This window comes from Solea solea, chromosome 8 (genome assembly GCF_958295425.1).
Source record: "Solea solea chromosome 8, fSolSol10.1, whole genome shotgun sequence".
Lineage (NCBI taxonomy): Eukaryota > Metazoa > Chordata > Actinopteri > Pleuronectiformes > Soleidae > Solea > Solea solea.
The window spans coordinates 18344218-18362145 of record NC_081141.1 but is presented as its reverse complement, the minus strand read 5'-3'; the positions used below and the strand labels follow the sequence as shown (position 1 = coordinate 18362145).

General features: G+C 39.8%; 1 protein-coding gene across 2 annotated transcripts in view; it reads right to left on the bottom strand.

The window, feature by feature from the left end:
• Positions 1 to 847: 847 nt before the first annotated feature.
• Positions 848 to 17928, bottom strand: part of pcsk5b (proprotein convertase subtilisin/kexin type 5b) — a 77253-nt gene continuing 60172 nt past the window's right edge. The window contains exons 23-37 of one of the 2 annotated variants that reach the window (XM_058635781.1): positions 15824 to 16024; positions 12420 to 12482; positions 7859 to 7919; positions 7622 to 7767; positions 6950 to 7153; positions 6777 to 6860; positions 6381 to 6567; positions 6065 to 6279; positions 5221 to 5463; positions 4452 to 4685; positions 4162 to 4342; positions 3375 to 3592; positions 2261 to 2361; positions 1925 to 2135; positions 848 to 1595 (exon numbers count right to left, since the gene is read on the bottom strand). In XM_058635781.1, coding sequence (XP_058491764.1) covers positions 1189 to 1595; positions 1925 to 2135; positions 2261 to 2361; positions 3375 to 3592; positions 4162 to 4342; positions 4452 to 4685; positions 5221 to 5463; positions 6065 to 6279; positions 6381 to 6567; positions 6777 to 6860; positions 6950 to 7153; positions 7622 to 7767; positions 7859 to 7919; positions 12420 to 12482; positions 15824 to 16024 — 2756 coding nt within the window. In that variant the 3' untranslated portion in view covers positions 848 to 1188. The remainder of the gene's footprint in view (positions 1596 to 1924; positions 2136 to 2260; positions 2362 to 3374; positions 3593 to 4161; positions 4343 to 4451; positions 4686 to 5220; positions 5464 to 6064; positions 6280 to 6380; positions 6568 to 6776; positions 6861 to 6949; positions 7154 to 7621; positions 7768 to 7858; positions 7920 to 12419; positions 12483 to 15823; positions 16025 to 17928) is intronic. The other variant, XM_058635782.1, reaches the window with a different exon arrangement.

Here is a 17928-nt window from a genome sequence, read left to right as displayed (position 1 = left end):
GTTGAACTTTTATGCAGGACAAACAGCACAGTGCAAATCTGTTTCCTACCCACTCTATTGCACTGATGCTTGCACACTCCCTCAGCTGGGTTAGGGTTCTTATGTAATCTAATCACACACCAGGACCAAGGGAGCACCAGTCACTCTTGCAATTCTTTGTTAATTATTAAACTGCTCATCAATATTTCACACAGATCAAAATCCACCTTTATTTTTGAAAGAATAATTCACGGCACATTTCACTTCAACCAGGTACAGAGTAATCATTATTTGTTCGACACTAATGTGTCTTCTTACGGTCCAACTAATTAATTAATAACTGTAAACCAAAGACGCTAAAGTAAAAGCAACATTGACTGAATCGGCCAACTGAATGTGTTGGATTATTTAACTCTTTGATACATTTCTGCAACAGGTTTTGTGACCAGCCTTGACTTGTATGTATTTGTTTTTATACACATTTAATTTACTCTGGTCCCCAGGATGAAGTATCCCTGACAACACAATAAGTAAACAAGCAAAAATGATAAGAAAATGTCAAATACAGCCCATGTTCTGAGCCTTGCATCTTTTTTTTCTTTCCATTTTTAGGAATGTGAAGCGATCTGTTGCCAAAATGGTCAAATATGACATTTGGGGCCTTTGTGATTTTAGCTAGAGGTTAGTGTAACAGGAATACTTCATATGATTTACTGTAAACTGATCAGTTGTCAGACAAGACCCTTTGTTGAGTCTTGAATGTATCATAAATATCTAGTTATTGATAGGTAACTAACTGGTTTAACTCCTCGTATCTGTCATCTGTCTCAACAATGTCACTGAAAAAAAATGATTTGGTCCACCTCAATTCCACCTGATTAATCCATTTTTATTTATTCAGCCCCAAATCACCAATGCATGTTACGTATTGGAGTGTCGAAACCAAGTGAAAAAGCACATGGCGATAATGGAGGGAAAGAAACTCTTCTTTAAGAGAAGGAAACTTCAATTGTGCTAACAAGATCTGAAGGCATCCAGCTTTATATACAAAAAAGAGTATTAAATAAAAATCATGTATTCAATGACTACCCGTCTGTCTGACGAACTTGCCAAAAAATAAACACATTTCTCGTTTTCATGTCGGTGATATTGAACACTCCCCTTCTTTATCCTTTATCCTTTTTTATTTCTTGCTTTTGTGCTTGATTTTCATGTATACGAGTAGCTCTCGTCGTCATACTCAAGCTCAATGTCATCTTCATCCAAGAGTCCATACTTGAACTTCCGATACACGGTCCCATCTTTTCCCATGTGAACAATATCGTCTTCTTCTTCCTCATCATCCTCCTTACAGTCCAAGATTCGGTCACTGTACTCCCCCAGTGAGGAGGTGGCAAACTGTGCGGGGACGCTGCCGTTTGTGTCCAGTTTCTTGTAGCCCCCAGCTTTGGCTTTGGCTGACAAGGTGAGGGATTTTGACCGTGCGTTGAGGAAGAGGAAGAGCCCGCCACCACCAAGGATGACAAGTAGCACGCAAACAGTGACAAAGAGTCTGATGGCGCTGCTTTCAGGCTCAGCTTTCTCCAGGACAAAGTTCACACCCATGACACACTCATCTGAGACGAATGAGATAGAGCACATCAGGTTACATTGGTCACATGTGAGCTCTATACTGGGTTTGTGTGCTTCCCAGACTCCAGTTGTAATGAAATGTCACCATGTCTGTGTTGATTAAAGACCAAGAAATTTTGGGAAAATCCTGTAAGCTGGAAATTTCTTAGCGTCATTCAGAAAGACTGGAAATTCCTTCATTGGAAGATGCCCCAAAGGACTGTGACTAATTACTGTATGAACTCAGTGTATTCTCAAATATGGAAAAGCAGTATGCACTGACAGGATGACACATAATGCTCTGTGTGTGTGTGTGTGTGTGTGTGTGTTGTACCTAGTGATGCCTCACAGTCACAGCAATCCCAGGGTATCGGTTTATCATCATGGCGGTTCTGATCACCACAGCAACTCAAGCAGCGGCCATCATCAGACAGGATCTGTAGCGCATGGCAGACAGTACAGTTCCACATGCTGGGACCTCGACAGTCCATGCAGGAGGAATCACACGGCCTACACTCTGGCTCATCGCTCTGGGAGTCAGACTGCTGGAGCAACAGAGGAATTAAGTCAACTTACCATAGGCTGTTACAGGCAAACTGTAAATTGGGTCCTAATATGTACATTGTTTGTCTTTTTAACTTGTAAATGAATAACAGAAGGTAATAATCACCTGTGAAGTGCCGTAGAAGCCTATGAGACACTCAGACATACAGATGCCACCCCTGAAGGCGTAGGAATCATAACAGGACAGACAGGCCAGAGCACCTTTATCTGGAACACAGAGAAAAAGTTATCACATGATAGTAGATGGTGTCGTATGGGATCACAAGACTTAAAGTGGATTTTTAAATCAAAATATATACATGTGTGTGTATATGTATATATGTGTGTGTATATATATATATATATATATATATATATATATGTGTGTGTATATATATATATATATATATATATATATCTAAATATATATGTAATATGGTTGTAGTATATGTACATATAATATGTAATATATGTATATATATATATATATATATATATATATATATATATATATAAATAAACATACATACATACATATACACACACAAGGCCACTACGCCTGTTTTACTACTTGTTAGAGATGAAGTGTAAAGGAATTAGTGACATCTAGTGGTGAGACTGCAGTGTGCAACAAAAAAACTTAACGCTCCCTCCTTCCTTTCCTATACGTTAGGTGCTACGTTGGCCTTCACCACAACCCTAAGTTCCACTTATTCACTGCTCCACTCTTGCTGCCATTTCCTTCTCCTCATTCACTGATATTACATTGTCCTGACCTAAACACATCATATTCCACAGACTGAAGAAAACATCTTTGTTCCTCACAGCTCTGCACAAATATAACACAGTCATCATTTTAAATGTGCTATTCAAATGGACATGAGAACAAGAATGACCATTCCCTCTCAAATTGAGGAAAGCACACTGTGACTGGTTTGTTCATTTGGGTTTCAGTTGAAGCGTAAAGGCGGACCATGGTGGCCTCCATATTCTAAGACTGTGACATCAAATCTATCTTTTATTTTAAAGCAATTATACACTAATACAAACATACTTATTAGTAGTAGTACATTCCATTTCTGTCAATGAACCCTCATAAAAGGTTGCAAACTGGACGGCAACATTAACTCAAATTATTATTTATTAAAGGAGATGATCTCTGAATAATGTGATATCACACAAAAACATGCAAATAATAAAACACGTGACGTAAATAAGCAATGAAGGCTTTTTGTTTTTACCTCTGCAGGTCTTGCAGGTTGAATGACACCTGTGACAGGTCATGAACCGCTTATCTAGGTAGAAGTTTGAGGGGCAGCTCTGTAGACACTGGCCCCACTGCCTTACGTATACGTAGTCCCGTCGACAACTCAGGCAGTTTCTGTTCCCAGGACCCGAACAATGGCTACACGACGGGTCACAGTGCTCACACACCATGGTTTCAGTGTCGCCGAAGTGACTGAAGAGGAGAGAGGATGAAGATTTGTACCAATTGTGTGCCATGGGAAACAAATAAATTAGGATTAGACATGAAGAAGAAATGATGATTGATGTCTATTTTGATTGTTTTGAGGGCATCATACCAAATCTTTTCGAATGATCAAAATGGTCAACGTTACTGAGCTTCTGCCAGAACAGAATATTGTATAGATGGTCAAAGTCAGACTAAAAATCTGAATCTTAAATTTAATCAGTAACTTCCTTTATTCTACAAAGGTTGAATACTACCTACTTAAATCATTGATCAAGACAGTGAATGGTGTCTGAGTATTCTAAAGTGAATGTCTTGCTGTAATTCATTACTGTCTTCTTTATTTTCTCTTCCTCATCCATGTTATTGCACTATAAAAAATGTATTTGGTAGTCATCTTTGGAAAGAGGAGAGGAGAGGAGATGGGGACAAACGGGGAGCTAATTCTGGAGAGGTAACATTTTATTTTTTTAAATCACTCACAGCACACAGAGTAAAAGTGTTTTCAGACTGATGTGTTGATCAGGATTATCCAGGATCTTGTGTATTCTTCTTACCTTTCAGAGCAGGATTCCACGCAGCTGCTTCCCTGCTTGAAGAACCCGGTTTTACAGGTGACACACTGCAAACTGTGGCGACCAGCACACGATTTACAGCTGAAGTGACAGCGCTCGCACACACGCTCACCCTCGTCCTCGGCGTAGTAACCCACAGGACACTGCTCCACACATGTGCCGTCTGATGGACGATGACACAAAGTCAGAAAGAGAGAGAGTGAAAAAAAAAACAAAAAAAAACAACGACAACACAGAGTCAACAAACTGTGTAACTTTGCTTTGTTTCTTACTCAGCAGGAAGTGTGGCTTATTGCAGTAGAGGCAGTTGTTTTTGCTCGGCCCAGAACAGAGATTACAGACTTTGTGACACTGTTGGCAGTTTCCACTCTGGTCCGTGTACGATTGTGGAGGACACTGAGTGACCCACATACAGTGTCCACTAGCATCTTTTCTTCTGTTGGTGTCACAGCTCAGGCAGGATGAGGGGTCAGGCCCTGAGCAGGTCAAACATGACCTGTCACAATCTGAGAAAAAGAAAAGCCATGAGACACAAACAATACGCAGTACTGGGCAAAGCTTTTAAGACAGCTTTGTTGTTTGCCTCGCTGATGCAAAATTATGATTTTATGTCTGTCTTTGGTATTTTGAAAGATAAAATGATGTGTTTGACAAATGCTCCTGTAAATTAGCAAGCTGTCAGTGATTTAAGCTCGTACAACATGTGGATCTAATGCTCGAGCGTGTCTCTACGGCAGCCATCAAAGTAGGGCAAACACAGGTGTAAGCAATGACACTAATTAGAGTCAATTAGTTTTAAGAGAGACAGTTTCCTGCTGTTTTTAAAAGGATATGATGACACTTAAACATGTACAAGCTGTTTTTCTGGGGGGAAAAAAAGTTATTTCAATACACATTTCCTGCATTTCGTTGTTGTATTCTAATAAAAAAAGAATACATGATCATCCTAGAATGCCTAAAACAACAAATCTAGTAGTGGTCAGTATATTTTTTGTTTGTGTTTGGAAATGTTGATCCTACAGTATCATCAAGCTTCCTTACCTCTGCATTCATTGGTTCTCCCATCATAATAAGTGTGGTCAAGACACTTGGCCAGACATTCTCCATTGTAACGGACAGCTTTCACATTGCTACACACGAGACAGTCGTCAATACCCGGTCCGTCGCACGTGGCACACTCAGTGTGGCAGCGCACACACTCCTGCTGCTTCTCACTGGCAAAGTAGCCCTGAGGACAATCATCCACACATTTGCCCTCTTGGAGGAAGTAGTACTCGGCACACTCTGGGAAAGAGAGAGAGAGAGATTAATGCAACTGTTACAACCTTAAATGAGTTCTTTTAAAGACTTGAAACCAGGAGTTTATCCTTTTTATCCTTTTAGCTTTTCAGTCTGTCAGTATTCACTTCTAGAGCATGAAGCAGTAAAAACCGGTTTGTCTTTAACATCGTTGATGAATCAAATGTTTACAAAAACAAATTGTAAAATAGAAATAATGATTTGATGATGATGAGACATGTTTGCTGGTTCTTTACTACTATTTAATTCATTAAGATACAGTGATTTTCATACATAAATGCACACTACCAGGTTCTGATTTGAGTTGTGATGTATATGTTTTTTCTGCCAAGTGTGTAAAATACGATGGAGCATTAAAACATGACACAATGGAAATATTAACCACTTTTAATGTGAGGTGATGATGTGAATTGTTTCCTCTATCCCATTTTTTAATTTGCAGGGCTCACAGGGAATAGAATCATTTAATTGCAGCCTTTGCCATTTGCTAATTGCATTTTTTTTATTGATTAGCCCTGTACGTCATACCTGTTCAAAGTGTGAATACTCAAACTAACGTTGACACTGCTCCACCCAGATTACTTACTCTTACAGAGGCCATCTTCATTGCATTCACTGCAGTGAGCTGGACAGCTACGACACTCTCTGTCTGTAGTGAAATAGCCGCCTGGGCAGCGTGACTTGCAGGAATGGTCCAAAAGGAAGTAGTGCTCTTCGCAGCTCAGACAGTGTGCAGCACTTTCTTGGCAGGACGCACACTCAGGAGCACACGGCTGACAGTTCCCGTCCTGATGAAAACCTCTGGTAAAAGAGACAGTGAGATGATGACAGTTAGGTACATTACTGTTTCACAGAGTTTGTGTGGAAGTAAAAAAAGGAAAGAAATAGAGCTGGATGTGAACCTCTGACACTGCGTCACACACAATCCATTTTGCAGGTAAAGGCCACTCCGACAGCGGAGGCATTGCTGTGCGTCCTGGCACGTGACACAACCTTTTGAGCAGTCCTGACACTGGTTTGACACCTTGTTGGCGAATGTGCCAGATGGACAATGTGGCACACACGTCTGTTGAGCAGTTAAAAATGTACCTGAAGACAGAGAGAGATGAATCACCGCACAGATACAAGAAAAAGTACATAAAGCCTACAACTCTATATTAAAGGTTGATCATTTCTGCTTATTTCTGCAAGAACAAGTCATCTTTAATGAAAATCTGCCTAAAACATCTGAGATAATCCCACTAAACATCTTGAAAAAGCTTAGTCTAATAATGCGCACATGGACTGAACATGTTTACCTGAGTGGCAACTCCTGCAGTCATCCTTCCCTGCAGCAGAGCAAGATCTACAGGTGGAATGGCACTGTTCACATTCTTCCTTAACTGATGACAAAAGGAAAAGAGAGAGAGAAGAGATGGAGCAAAGAGAAATAAACTGGTGGGTAACGTTGACAGCGGTAAATTTGTCTTACTGTTCCTGAAGCGTCCCCCGCTGCAGGCCAGTGTTTTCCCCTCCACACACTCCCCGTGGTCCAGTGTAAATCCTTTCTCACAGGAGTCACAGTCGTCATATTGTGGGCCTCCACAGGTGCGACAGGAGCGGTGACACGACTCACATTCCCGGCTCTCCTCATCCACGTAAAATCCTTCCTCACAGTGATCCACACATTCTCCACCTGGGCACACAAACAAACCTAAGTTGACCAACCATGTGCCATTAAACTTTTAAAGGTTCATTAGAGAAAGAATTAGTGACCTATTTGTCTGTGTAGTAAGCCTTGGTGCGTTCAGGCTGTTGTAGCAACATGGCAGCTCAAGATGGTGGCCTTTAGAAAGCAAAAATGCTTGTTCTAAGACTATATTCTAAGATTATATGTGAATACAAATACGCATGTTTAGTATATTTAATCAATTTCTGCCAGTATGCCCTCTGAAACACCCTATAATTTTAAATTAAGAAATGTTTTGTCATCTCTGACACTCGAGTGCTTGTTTATTTGTAGTGATGTTCACACATTTTTAGAAACTTTAATTGAAAATGGTACTGTCTGCGAGGATTACATTTAAAACCCAAATCAGTCACATTTTCTGGCCCCAAGATTTCATCACTTTTGTCCCAAAATATTGAATAAGTCAAATAATACCAAAGGTGTAGAATCCATCTTCACACCAGTAGCACTGGGACTGTTCACAGATGACACATTTTCTGTCTTCACATGGAGCACAAACCATGGTGCTGATTAGACTGTAGGTCCGGTCTGGACAGGTCTGATGGCAGTCTGTGCCTAACCTGACAGACACACAGACACGCAGATAGACAGGCACAACATCAATGTTATGACTGGTGACTATAATGGGGATTGCAACTCTTAGAGACTTACAGGTAGTAGCCATCTTCACATTTGAGGCAAACCGTTTCCTGGCCCTGCTCCCCTGAATCCTCTGTTGTAAAGAGCAGAAATAAAGCTTAATCATTAACAGGGAGCAACAACAATGTCATCAAGATCAGGCAGGTTGTGAATTCTGGACTTACTGAACAGATCATGTTTGCATTTTCAAAGAAAGATAAACAGGAAGAGAGGGAGCTTATACTGGGTCAGCCTTGGCCTTACTTGTAACTTGGTTGAACATAGTGCAACTTTACTCCTGTTATCACCTTTAGAATTATAACCACAATCTGTCGAGGCAAGTATTAGTTAGCTATTTAATTCACATGTGACAATATGAAAAATAATATGACTTTGGCCATGTTCTCACAGGCAACACTGTGATTTCTCTGACCCCAGTTTCACCAGCAGGAGGCACTCTGACAACACACTGTGTACACAGTGTTCAGTTCACAGTGGAGGTGAAGGACACTCTCAGTTCATCATCATCCTCATCCTCATCAGTGAGTTTGATCAGTGAACGGGCAAACAACTTTAACCCCGAAGCCTTCAAACAAACTGAAAAGTCAAAGAGTCGTTTTAGTTTACAAAATCTGGAGCCTGAACAAAGTCACGTGCTGCTGAACTGGTTACCTGTCAGTTGTAGAAACAGAATCTATTGGAATAAGTTCATATTTTTTCAGAATAAATGCCCTGAACTCGCCGGTCCACATACTGATGCTGGCGGGTGTATGTTCACTGTAAGCGGCTAGAGCAGGGCAACATGACCTCAACTATTCAATAAGGCAACATGACCTTAAAATGATACCACGATATAACATCATGGTATTGCCATAACTAAGATTATGGTATTTTACAAAAGAGTCCGTGCCACAGTTTCATTATGACATGATATTAAGCATGAAATCGATCAGGGGGCCTCATATGGCCCACAGGCCGCAAGTTTAAGACCTCTGTGCTAGAGAACGCAATATATCCAAGAATGTCCTCACAATTATAGGGGGACACGTGTGTGTGCATGTGTGTGGGAATTTTTCGTCTTTCAAACTAATTATTTCCTGCTGTCAATCAAATCGGTAACCGAGGAAGAGCCACTCTGTCATCATCCCTTTGTCCAACAATGTCAAAACAGGACAGACAGAGTGTGGTGGGAAAGAAGGATCAGACAGGAAGCAGAAGGAGTGTGTGTGTGTGTGTGTGTGTGTGTGGGGGGGGGGGGGGGTGGTTGAAGGTAAAGGAGAAAAATAAGGGGTTGGAGAAAAGAGGTGGAAATAACTTCTTTAAAAAAGCCCTTCTGCAGACTTTCCCCAGGGACTTTCATTCTCTCCAGAAGAGCCTCCATCGACCCCCACACCCCATTCCTCTCTTTCTTCTTCCAGCACCCACAACTTAACACTGCACTGGTTTGCACTTCAATGCAGTCAACAAGCCACTACCTGTGAAAGCAATTACTCATACAGAGTGAGACTGGGAGAAAGGAAAGGTGGGAGGAGCGGAGGTACAGAACAAGGGAGAGGGAGCGAGGAGCCGGAAATCATGCCTCCAGGCTGTGTCTGAAGTCAAGAGAGAGAAAATAGCGCCCGCATAAATATTAACTGTACAGGGTGGGGATTTCAGCTGAATTTAAATTGGCATACACAAGCGCGCACTTGTGGAATGCGCAAGCACACATTCACACTCTACATGCACTCACAAGCTATACACTAAAATAGCACATACGTATGTGCATGCACACACATGCAATCAAATTAATGTCGTTCACCACCTAGTCCCAGAAAGAGGTGATGGAATCTAAATTGACAAGAGTGAGGATGGATATTAATCTGCGATCCTCACTTGAGCAGGAGAGAGTATTAAGTCAAGTGTTTGAGGATGATACTGTAGACTATGATTGGACCATGATCGGTCAGTGGATTCTTAAAGGATGGAGAAGGAGAATAACGTTAGTTTGAAATATTTGATGATACCTGATTGATCGCTGATGACTACCTTCAGTTCACAAGAAAAAAAAACATCAGAACTGAACAATGTTTAATAATCGTGGTAATAATAGTGATCTTTCATGGATCCAGCAGCAGTCTGCGTCATTTTTGTTGGAGTCTCTACACATTTGTTTTCGTTATTGATCAATTGAGGAAAATGATGTACACTATAAAGCAAACATGTCCTTTAAATAAGCAAAAACACACATCAACCCATAGGCGTGATACTAGCCAGTGGGCTGTGGAGCCTCCATGGAGAGCAGTGATCTGCTTCTCCACATGACGGCCAGAGGTAGTGTAACTATCGGTTCCATTTGGAACCAGGGTCCCCTGATGTCTACAGGTTGTAAAATGCCCTATCAGAGAGATTTAATCACCCAAAATAACCGATTATTCGACCGTGTGGACATAATGAAGCAAAAAACACATTCATGTGAAAGCTTTTATCCAGAACAGAGAAGAGCATCAGAAGGTGAGATGATCTTTCATGAGCAGAAGGAGCCTCAGCCCTGCAGAAGAACAGCGCTGATGATGTTCACTTCACAGAGACAAGAATCAAGAGAGATCTGAGAAGCCAGCAGCAAAGTCCTGTAACTGTATGAGGAGGAGGCCGTGGAGCTGTGTAATGAAAAAAGGTGCAGTCCATAACGTTTGGTGTGTGTATTATTTTGCCTCTGTGTTTGTGAACATACATTATGTAACATCATTTGTGGAAATCTGCAGTGTGTGAACGCATTTGACAGTGGTTTGCATGTGACATACTTAAAAGTGACCAACAACCATATTAATTCCAGGTAATTTTCAACTTCTGGTAACTTTACCAGCCAAGACTGATTTGAAACACCACTAATCCTTTTTATCAGAGCCAGCCCAAGGCTAAGTTTGATATACAGTATATTAACATATCAAATAAATCTTGATTTCTTTAGTGTTAAGTCTTTCTGTTTTATTTTGGAGTTACTGATTCAGTGCACATTTGCAAAGTCATTATTCTGGTTTACTTGTTTAATTCAAGCATCACCACACACTTGAATACAAAAATGCAAATTAATACTAGCAATTTATAGTGTTGCATTAATGCTTGGGCTGGCAGGGCTTTTTATATAATATATTTATATTGAATGATGACTGAGTTTAGTAAAAAAGAAAGGTTTAAAGGATACAAAACTGCTGATGAGTTCAAAAGAAAGAAAGAACCAAACAAACAAACTTGGGACCAGTTCAGTGTTTTCACAAAGATGATTTTTCAATGACCTGCTCTTTGAATAAAACGTCAGCTGTCTTAAACCTAACCTATGATCGTATTTCTGATAGCGCGGTGAAAAAAGAGGCAAAACAACCTTTGCATTCCAAAAACATTCTCACATTACTGTAAATGTCTTAGCCCACCTTTCACAGTGTGAGACGAGCAGGATGACACATAGTGTGAGCATGCTCTCACACATATCAGATCGCAGGCTTAGACACCACAAGTCCTGTTTCATCCGCACTCTTGCCCCTAGCATCGCGTCAAAGGGGCAAATCATCTCGCAACTCTAATTTGCCGTCTGACTCGTTCAGCTCGCAGAATTGTGATTCCCCAGAGTGGGGAGGGGGGGCATCAGGGAGTGTAGCAAGATATTCCACCTTAAATGCTTCATGAGATAATAATGGCCCATCGCTGCACCTCAGACGAGTTCAGCACAATAACAGCTTTCTAAGGTATGTCAATAATCATCGCTGGGAGAAGGAAATTGTCTCCCCAACTTGCACTGACAGGGTGAATGACGTGGAAGAGCACAAGGAATCACATTCAGGGAGGACGTTAAGCGGTATACTTAAAGTTCTAATCATTCACAGAGGAAAAACAAACATTACATTATTGAGATGTTTGGAGGGCAACATCAAATGAATAGTTACAGCATTAAGCAAGGACTGGAAAATCAATCTTTCTCCTGTCACATTTCAGTAAGTGAGAATCAACATCACTGTGAAAAACAAACATCAGATTTTCCAGTATGGCATATTTGTCCTCCCACAGTCCAAAAACATGCAGATTTGGGGATTAGGTTAATTGGACACTCTAAATTGAGTGTAGGGAATGTCTCTATGTGTCCCTGTGATGGACTTTTATCCTTATGTCTGCAGGGATTGGCACCAGCGACCCCCACAACCCTCATGTGGAGGATAACGCTGTGGATGGTGAGTGAGTGAGTGGCAGCTTCAAATGTGTGTGACAACTGAGAAAATGCGTTTAAATGGAGGTCTAGCAGAAGGTCTGTGAATAAATGAATGAGTAAACATCATGTTCATTAACTGCATCACCCTCTTACTTTTTAACTCAGTTGCTGAGGCACATTTAAGTTAATTAATGATGATATGTTAGTGCATCTGCAGCAATAGAAGGCTTCATGGTAGGTACACTGTCAAAAAACGAAATGTTTTGGCGACAAATTCAACACATGAGGACTGAAATGCTGCAGCTATTGTAGTCAATGGCAAACAGTTTTATTCCTGCAGTCTGATCGATGAGGAAGGTGCAAGAGGCAGCAAGAGAAAAGGAAAAGAAAAGTGAGACAAAGATGTCCACTCACTGCGTTCACATTGCTTGCAGCCCTCGTCACAGTGGAGACAATCCTCATCCTCTGCCACTTCACCTGATGAAGAGGACGATAGAATGACATAATAAAGCCACACATTTCAAATTGGCAACTCTTCACATCAGTGTTTTCAATATGATCATGATTTAGAGCAAACGGTTACATTTATGACTAGTCTTACTACCATTTCTGTAACATCTTGTATTATTCTGAATAAGTAAAGCAGCCATTCTCAAGACATGCATGATAAACAAGTTTATTCTATTAAGTTATTTCATAACATCTTAAGTAAAAGGCTGTAAAAATTCACCAAATATATTTGTCGACTCAAATAATAAATCTCCCATGAACCAACTGTGGGTCCGGCGCCAGTCTCTAATAGTGATCGCTTTATATTAGAGCACATTAACCACTGCAATAGTATGGTAATAGTGTTATACTTGAGAGGAAATAATATGGTTGGTACAGTGGTAATAATAATAATGATGACGTGATAGTGCAATAATAATAAGATAATATAATAGTAACATTATGTTATTTCCAACTAATAGCTTTGTTATGAAAATGACTACATCACTGTATTGGTTCAAAATGAAAATATTTGTGAATAAAAATTGATAATTACCATTACATATTCCCACACTCATGCTCCACTGTTAGTGCTGATTACTTAATTTATAGAATACCATAGTATTACTCCGCTGTTATCATGTACTTACTATATTGCAATTTAAAAAGTGTCACTAAATATATAACAGCTTAAATAATACTTATTTAAGCTGAAGAGGTAAGACATCAATAACTGGTCAAACAAGGACAAGAGACACATGCGTCAGTTTTTCCTGCTCCTGTAGTTCATGTCGCCTGTGAGGCCTGTTGAAACCTGTCCACCACATATGATAAGAATTTCCTCTCATACGATTTATATCCTTGCGCACACACACACACAAGCTCATCATTACCCTTTACCTCCTGCTCACATTCACCTCCTCCTCCTCTTTCTTATCTCAAATATCTCAACAAACATATCACTCAAAACTGTTCCATTACAGCCCCCACCCCCCATTCCTCTGCTCTGGCTGCTGTTACCATTTTGATCTCATTCATTTTCTTTGTGTGATTTGTGTCTCTATTTGCTGATAGCCCACAGATTCCTTCATTACTAGAGACATGAATGTTAAAAGCACTTCAGAAAATTATTCTGAATTATCTGAATTATCTGAATTATCAGCTCACGGACAATTTATGAAATTTATCTTCAGAAGTTTAACATTTTCTCCAGTGACCTACACATTTTTCACACATGAAACTAAGACAGTTCAGTGAAAACAGTCCAAACAACTGCTTCACATTCTTTGATTAGTCTGTTTTAGAGTTTTTTTTTTGTTTTTCTTTACTGCTCAGCTAAGGCTTGGATTGGAATACATGTTTTAAAATGAGGTCAGTGTGCTACATGCATGCTCCCCGAGGTTCGCCAAATCCAGGTCGGCTGTGTTATGCTGATGCTGAGCAACAGTATAACAGCCATCATAAAATCCTCCTCAAACACTTCTTTAACTCAACAGTACTCCCTACATTTGGAATCGGACAACACGTTGTGTTTTTAAGACCTCACATTAGCGCTGTAGAGTTAACGGGTTTGTTAAATACAGCATTTTTTATTTTTATTTGAGAGGTGCCACCTCATGTTCACGCTTGTCCCGAACAACATTTATACAATTTAAATGCAACACAACATAATGCTAAACACGTTATAACAACGAGAGAGAAAGACAACATGCAAACATAAGGAAGTGTCTTACTTCATAAATTATGAATATAACACAGACATAACTTAACTTTTGGTGATTTTTGTTGTTGAAGAAGAATGACTGAATGACTGGGGGGTTTTTTTGAGCAGCAGAATTCTCTTCTGAAACTTTCTGTGGTTGCTTATTTGTGTTCTCAGTCATACTCCAAACTCTCTCCTAAACTCCAAAGGAGTCTCACTTTCCTCGGTCTTGACAAGAAACAAACCAGTTGCTTGTGTGAGGCACAGTTCCTGTATGTCACGAGAAGCTGAACTCATTTGTCAACGGTTTGAATGTAACGGACATGTTTACATTTAAAAGTTACAAACTACACTGTTAAACATAAAGACCTGCTTATCCATTCCTTTTGAGACTTGAAGGAACAAAGATACCTTTCTTGATTGGTATAGAATATTATATTAATTCATATTAATTAGAATAGAAGAGTATTAGGGCCACGCATGGAGATTTTTCTTTTTTGCCATGATGCGATTAAATTCGAAAATTTGAGAAAACAATTTGGAATATCATCTCAAGATTTAAAGGAATACTTTACCGATTTGCATTTAGCTTTGTATTACTAGAATAGGGCTAGTATTTTTGAAAAATTATGCTTCCCAACCTCAGTTTCCCCTGAGTTGAGAAATATCTTCATTCTTTTTTGTTACGTGTCCACCAGTGACACTTGGTCCTGTTACAGCTTAACTGTTAGCAAAGATGGCCGACACTGTTTACATTCTGAGAATGAGGTCCCGTCCCCCTACGAGTGGGTCGAAAAAGTGCAGAATTAGCGTTGCAGTTTTAAGCCCTCGGACCAAGTGTCACTGGTGGGTAACAAAAAAAAGAATGAAGATATTTCTCGACTATATTTCTCACAATTTTTCAAATACACTAACCCTATTCTAGTAATACAAAGCTAAATGCAAATAGGTGAAGAATTCCTTTAAGTCGACATGTGGACTTTAATCTCGTCATTTCGTCTCAACTTGTCCATCAAAAAACAGACTTTATGTTATTGCTATTTTATTAATTCCAGTCAAGAAAAGAGTGCCCGCGTCTGAGACTGACTTTGGCAGCTTTTGTGGAGCGGTCACTCTCTCTGATGGACATGTCGAGATGAATGTCGAGATTAAAGTCATCGTGTCATCTTTAAATCTCGACATGATATTCCAACTTAATTCTCAAAATTTCGACTTTAAACTAGAGTAATCTTTTTTTAGTAAAGTTTTTCTTCACGTGTGGTCCTAATGAACACAGTGAGGTGGAGCATGCTGCTGTCTTCTTGCCAGTCTTTCATACATGGTACAACGCTGTGACATGAAAGGACGTCCAAGAACAAATCTGCATAATCTATTGCAGACCATATTGAGTGGAATAAGATTTGTTTTAGACTCAGCCTGATACACAACATCAGCATATTCCAATATTGGCAAAATAAGCTGTAATGCAATCTTGTTTCCAACAGAACATTAAAAAGAAAAGCAGAGTCTGGAGCGATGAAGAGTGCAAATACCAAAAGTCATTAACATTTCAGAAACAATAACGAACAGTGACATGATTAAATGAACATGGATCACAGTCTTATGTGGAAAATAGTGCATCGCTCACCTTCACTGCACTCCAGTGGGACACACTGTCCATTTCTGGGTTTGTGTCCTGGGCTGCAGTGGACGCACTGGTTCTCTGCTGTGCAGATGATGCATTCTGCAGGACAAGGCTCACACCGACTCCTCGTAGAGTGGAAGAAGCCTTCGGGACAAACATCCCGGCACTGACCTTGAAAAAAGTACCTGGCTACACCAAACTTATCTGGATGGTGCAGGAAAAAAAAGAAAGAAAGAAGAAGAAGAAGAAGAAGAAGAAGAAGAAAGGAATCAGTTAAGGAAACAATCTGAGGGACAAAAACTCAGAAACAGCTTTGTTGGTTTGTCTGTAGTTCATTAGACGTTACATGAATGCTAAACAGTAACACATTCATAGACATGCAAAAAATATTTTTCAAAAAACTATGTTCAGGAAAAAGAAGATTTGACAAAAGGTTTAGACCATAGTTTCCATCCCATAAATGTAAAGTTGTTTTTCTTGGACTTTTATTCTTCAATATTAATTAATGAATTCATGGGTTATATGCTCAGCATGTACCAGAATTAATGTGTGTCCACGTGTGTGTGAGACGGTCTAAGATAAGAGCAGTTGTTTTGGGAGAGAAGTGGCACTCGCAGAGACAGATGGAGGGTCTCCTCATGTTATTTTTGTTATGTCTCATTGAGCCTCAGACAGACCTGCAATTAAATGAAACCACATTTGCAAACACAGTCTGACAAACTCGCTGCTTAATTGAGTGTGTGTGTGTGTGTGCGTTCCTGGTATTCCTTATGTTGTGGGGACCTAAATCTGTTCACAAGTCACATTATGGGGACTTGTCTTCCTTGTGGCGACAAAAATCAAGTACCCGTAACGTAAATGACTACATTTTAAGGTGAAGGTATGTTTAAAGTTAGGCCGAGGTCAGAGTTAGGATTAGGATTGGGTCAGTAGTAATTATGGTGAAGGTCAGAGCAAGTGTCTCCAGGAAATGAATGTAAGTCAATGCAAAGTCCACTGAAGTCATGGAAACCAGGGTGTGTGTGTGTGTGTGTGAAGGGGAAATGTGGTGTTAATCTTCTCCTTGGCTGTCTGGTATCTTAGAATTTGTGTGTGTGTGAAACAGAATCTCCCCAGTGTAAATACATTGGTTCTGACAGCCATAACACTGTCTGTGACACCATGATGAACACAGTAATTACCACCACCTTTGAGGTTGATTTTTCTTCAGCTGTGAGTCTCTTATGACATCCGTGTTTTAACGTTATTTTTTTCTCTCTAATGGACTTTGGGAAATAGCTGATCCTCAGATTATAAAACTCCAACTAATTAAAGAAAAAAAAAACGACAACAAGCAAATGTTCACCTTTTTAAACACATCTATCAGCGGGAGCCTATAGCTGAATTACTGCTTTAATTAGATTCATTTAGGTTTAAGAGGATTGATTGGTGCGGTCTGGCACAAATGAGCCTTAGCTTGATCCATGTGATGTTATGAGGAAGCACGATTTCACTTACATTCCAGTCACAGCTCCATAGACGAGGTTTTTAGTGAACACCAGTGCACCTCAGCAAATGTCTACCCGTGGCTTAGATCAGGCAGACTTTACATTGTGGTGAGGACAGAGATGGAATTCTTTAAATATAAATGAATGTTTTGTCAACACTGAATTTTTCTTGTTACTTAAATGTCCAGGGTGTAACATTTGCAGTTTAAAAAAAAAAGAAGAAAAAAAAGCTTATTCTATGAGCGTCTAGTCTGGCTAAGCGGGGGCCAGGCTGAATTTCATCCTGATATCACAATAAAGACATTCATGGTGATATTTCACAGAATGTCAAAGTAAAAGTGTTTGTTTTGATGATGAATGACGTAGATTATTTACAATGTGAAGTAAATTGACAAAATAAATAATGAGAAATAAATCTCTGTTAAGTAAATAAGAACATGGCAACTGTAACTCTGCAGTTCAAGTAGTGTGGAGACTCATACATAGTCTGATCCTGCAGGAATATTATTTAACCAATAACCAATAAGTAATATATCCAGAGTCAAAGGTTTTATGTCCCAAACCAGACCAGGAGAAGCTCATTCATGCTTTCATCTCCAGTAGACGTTGACTCTTATAACA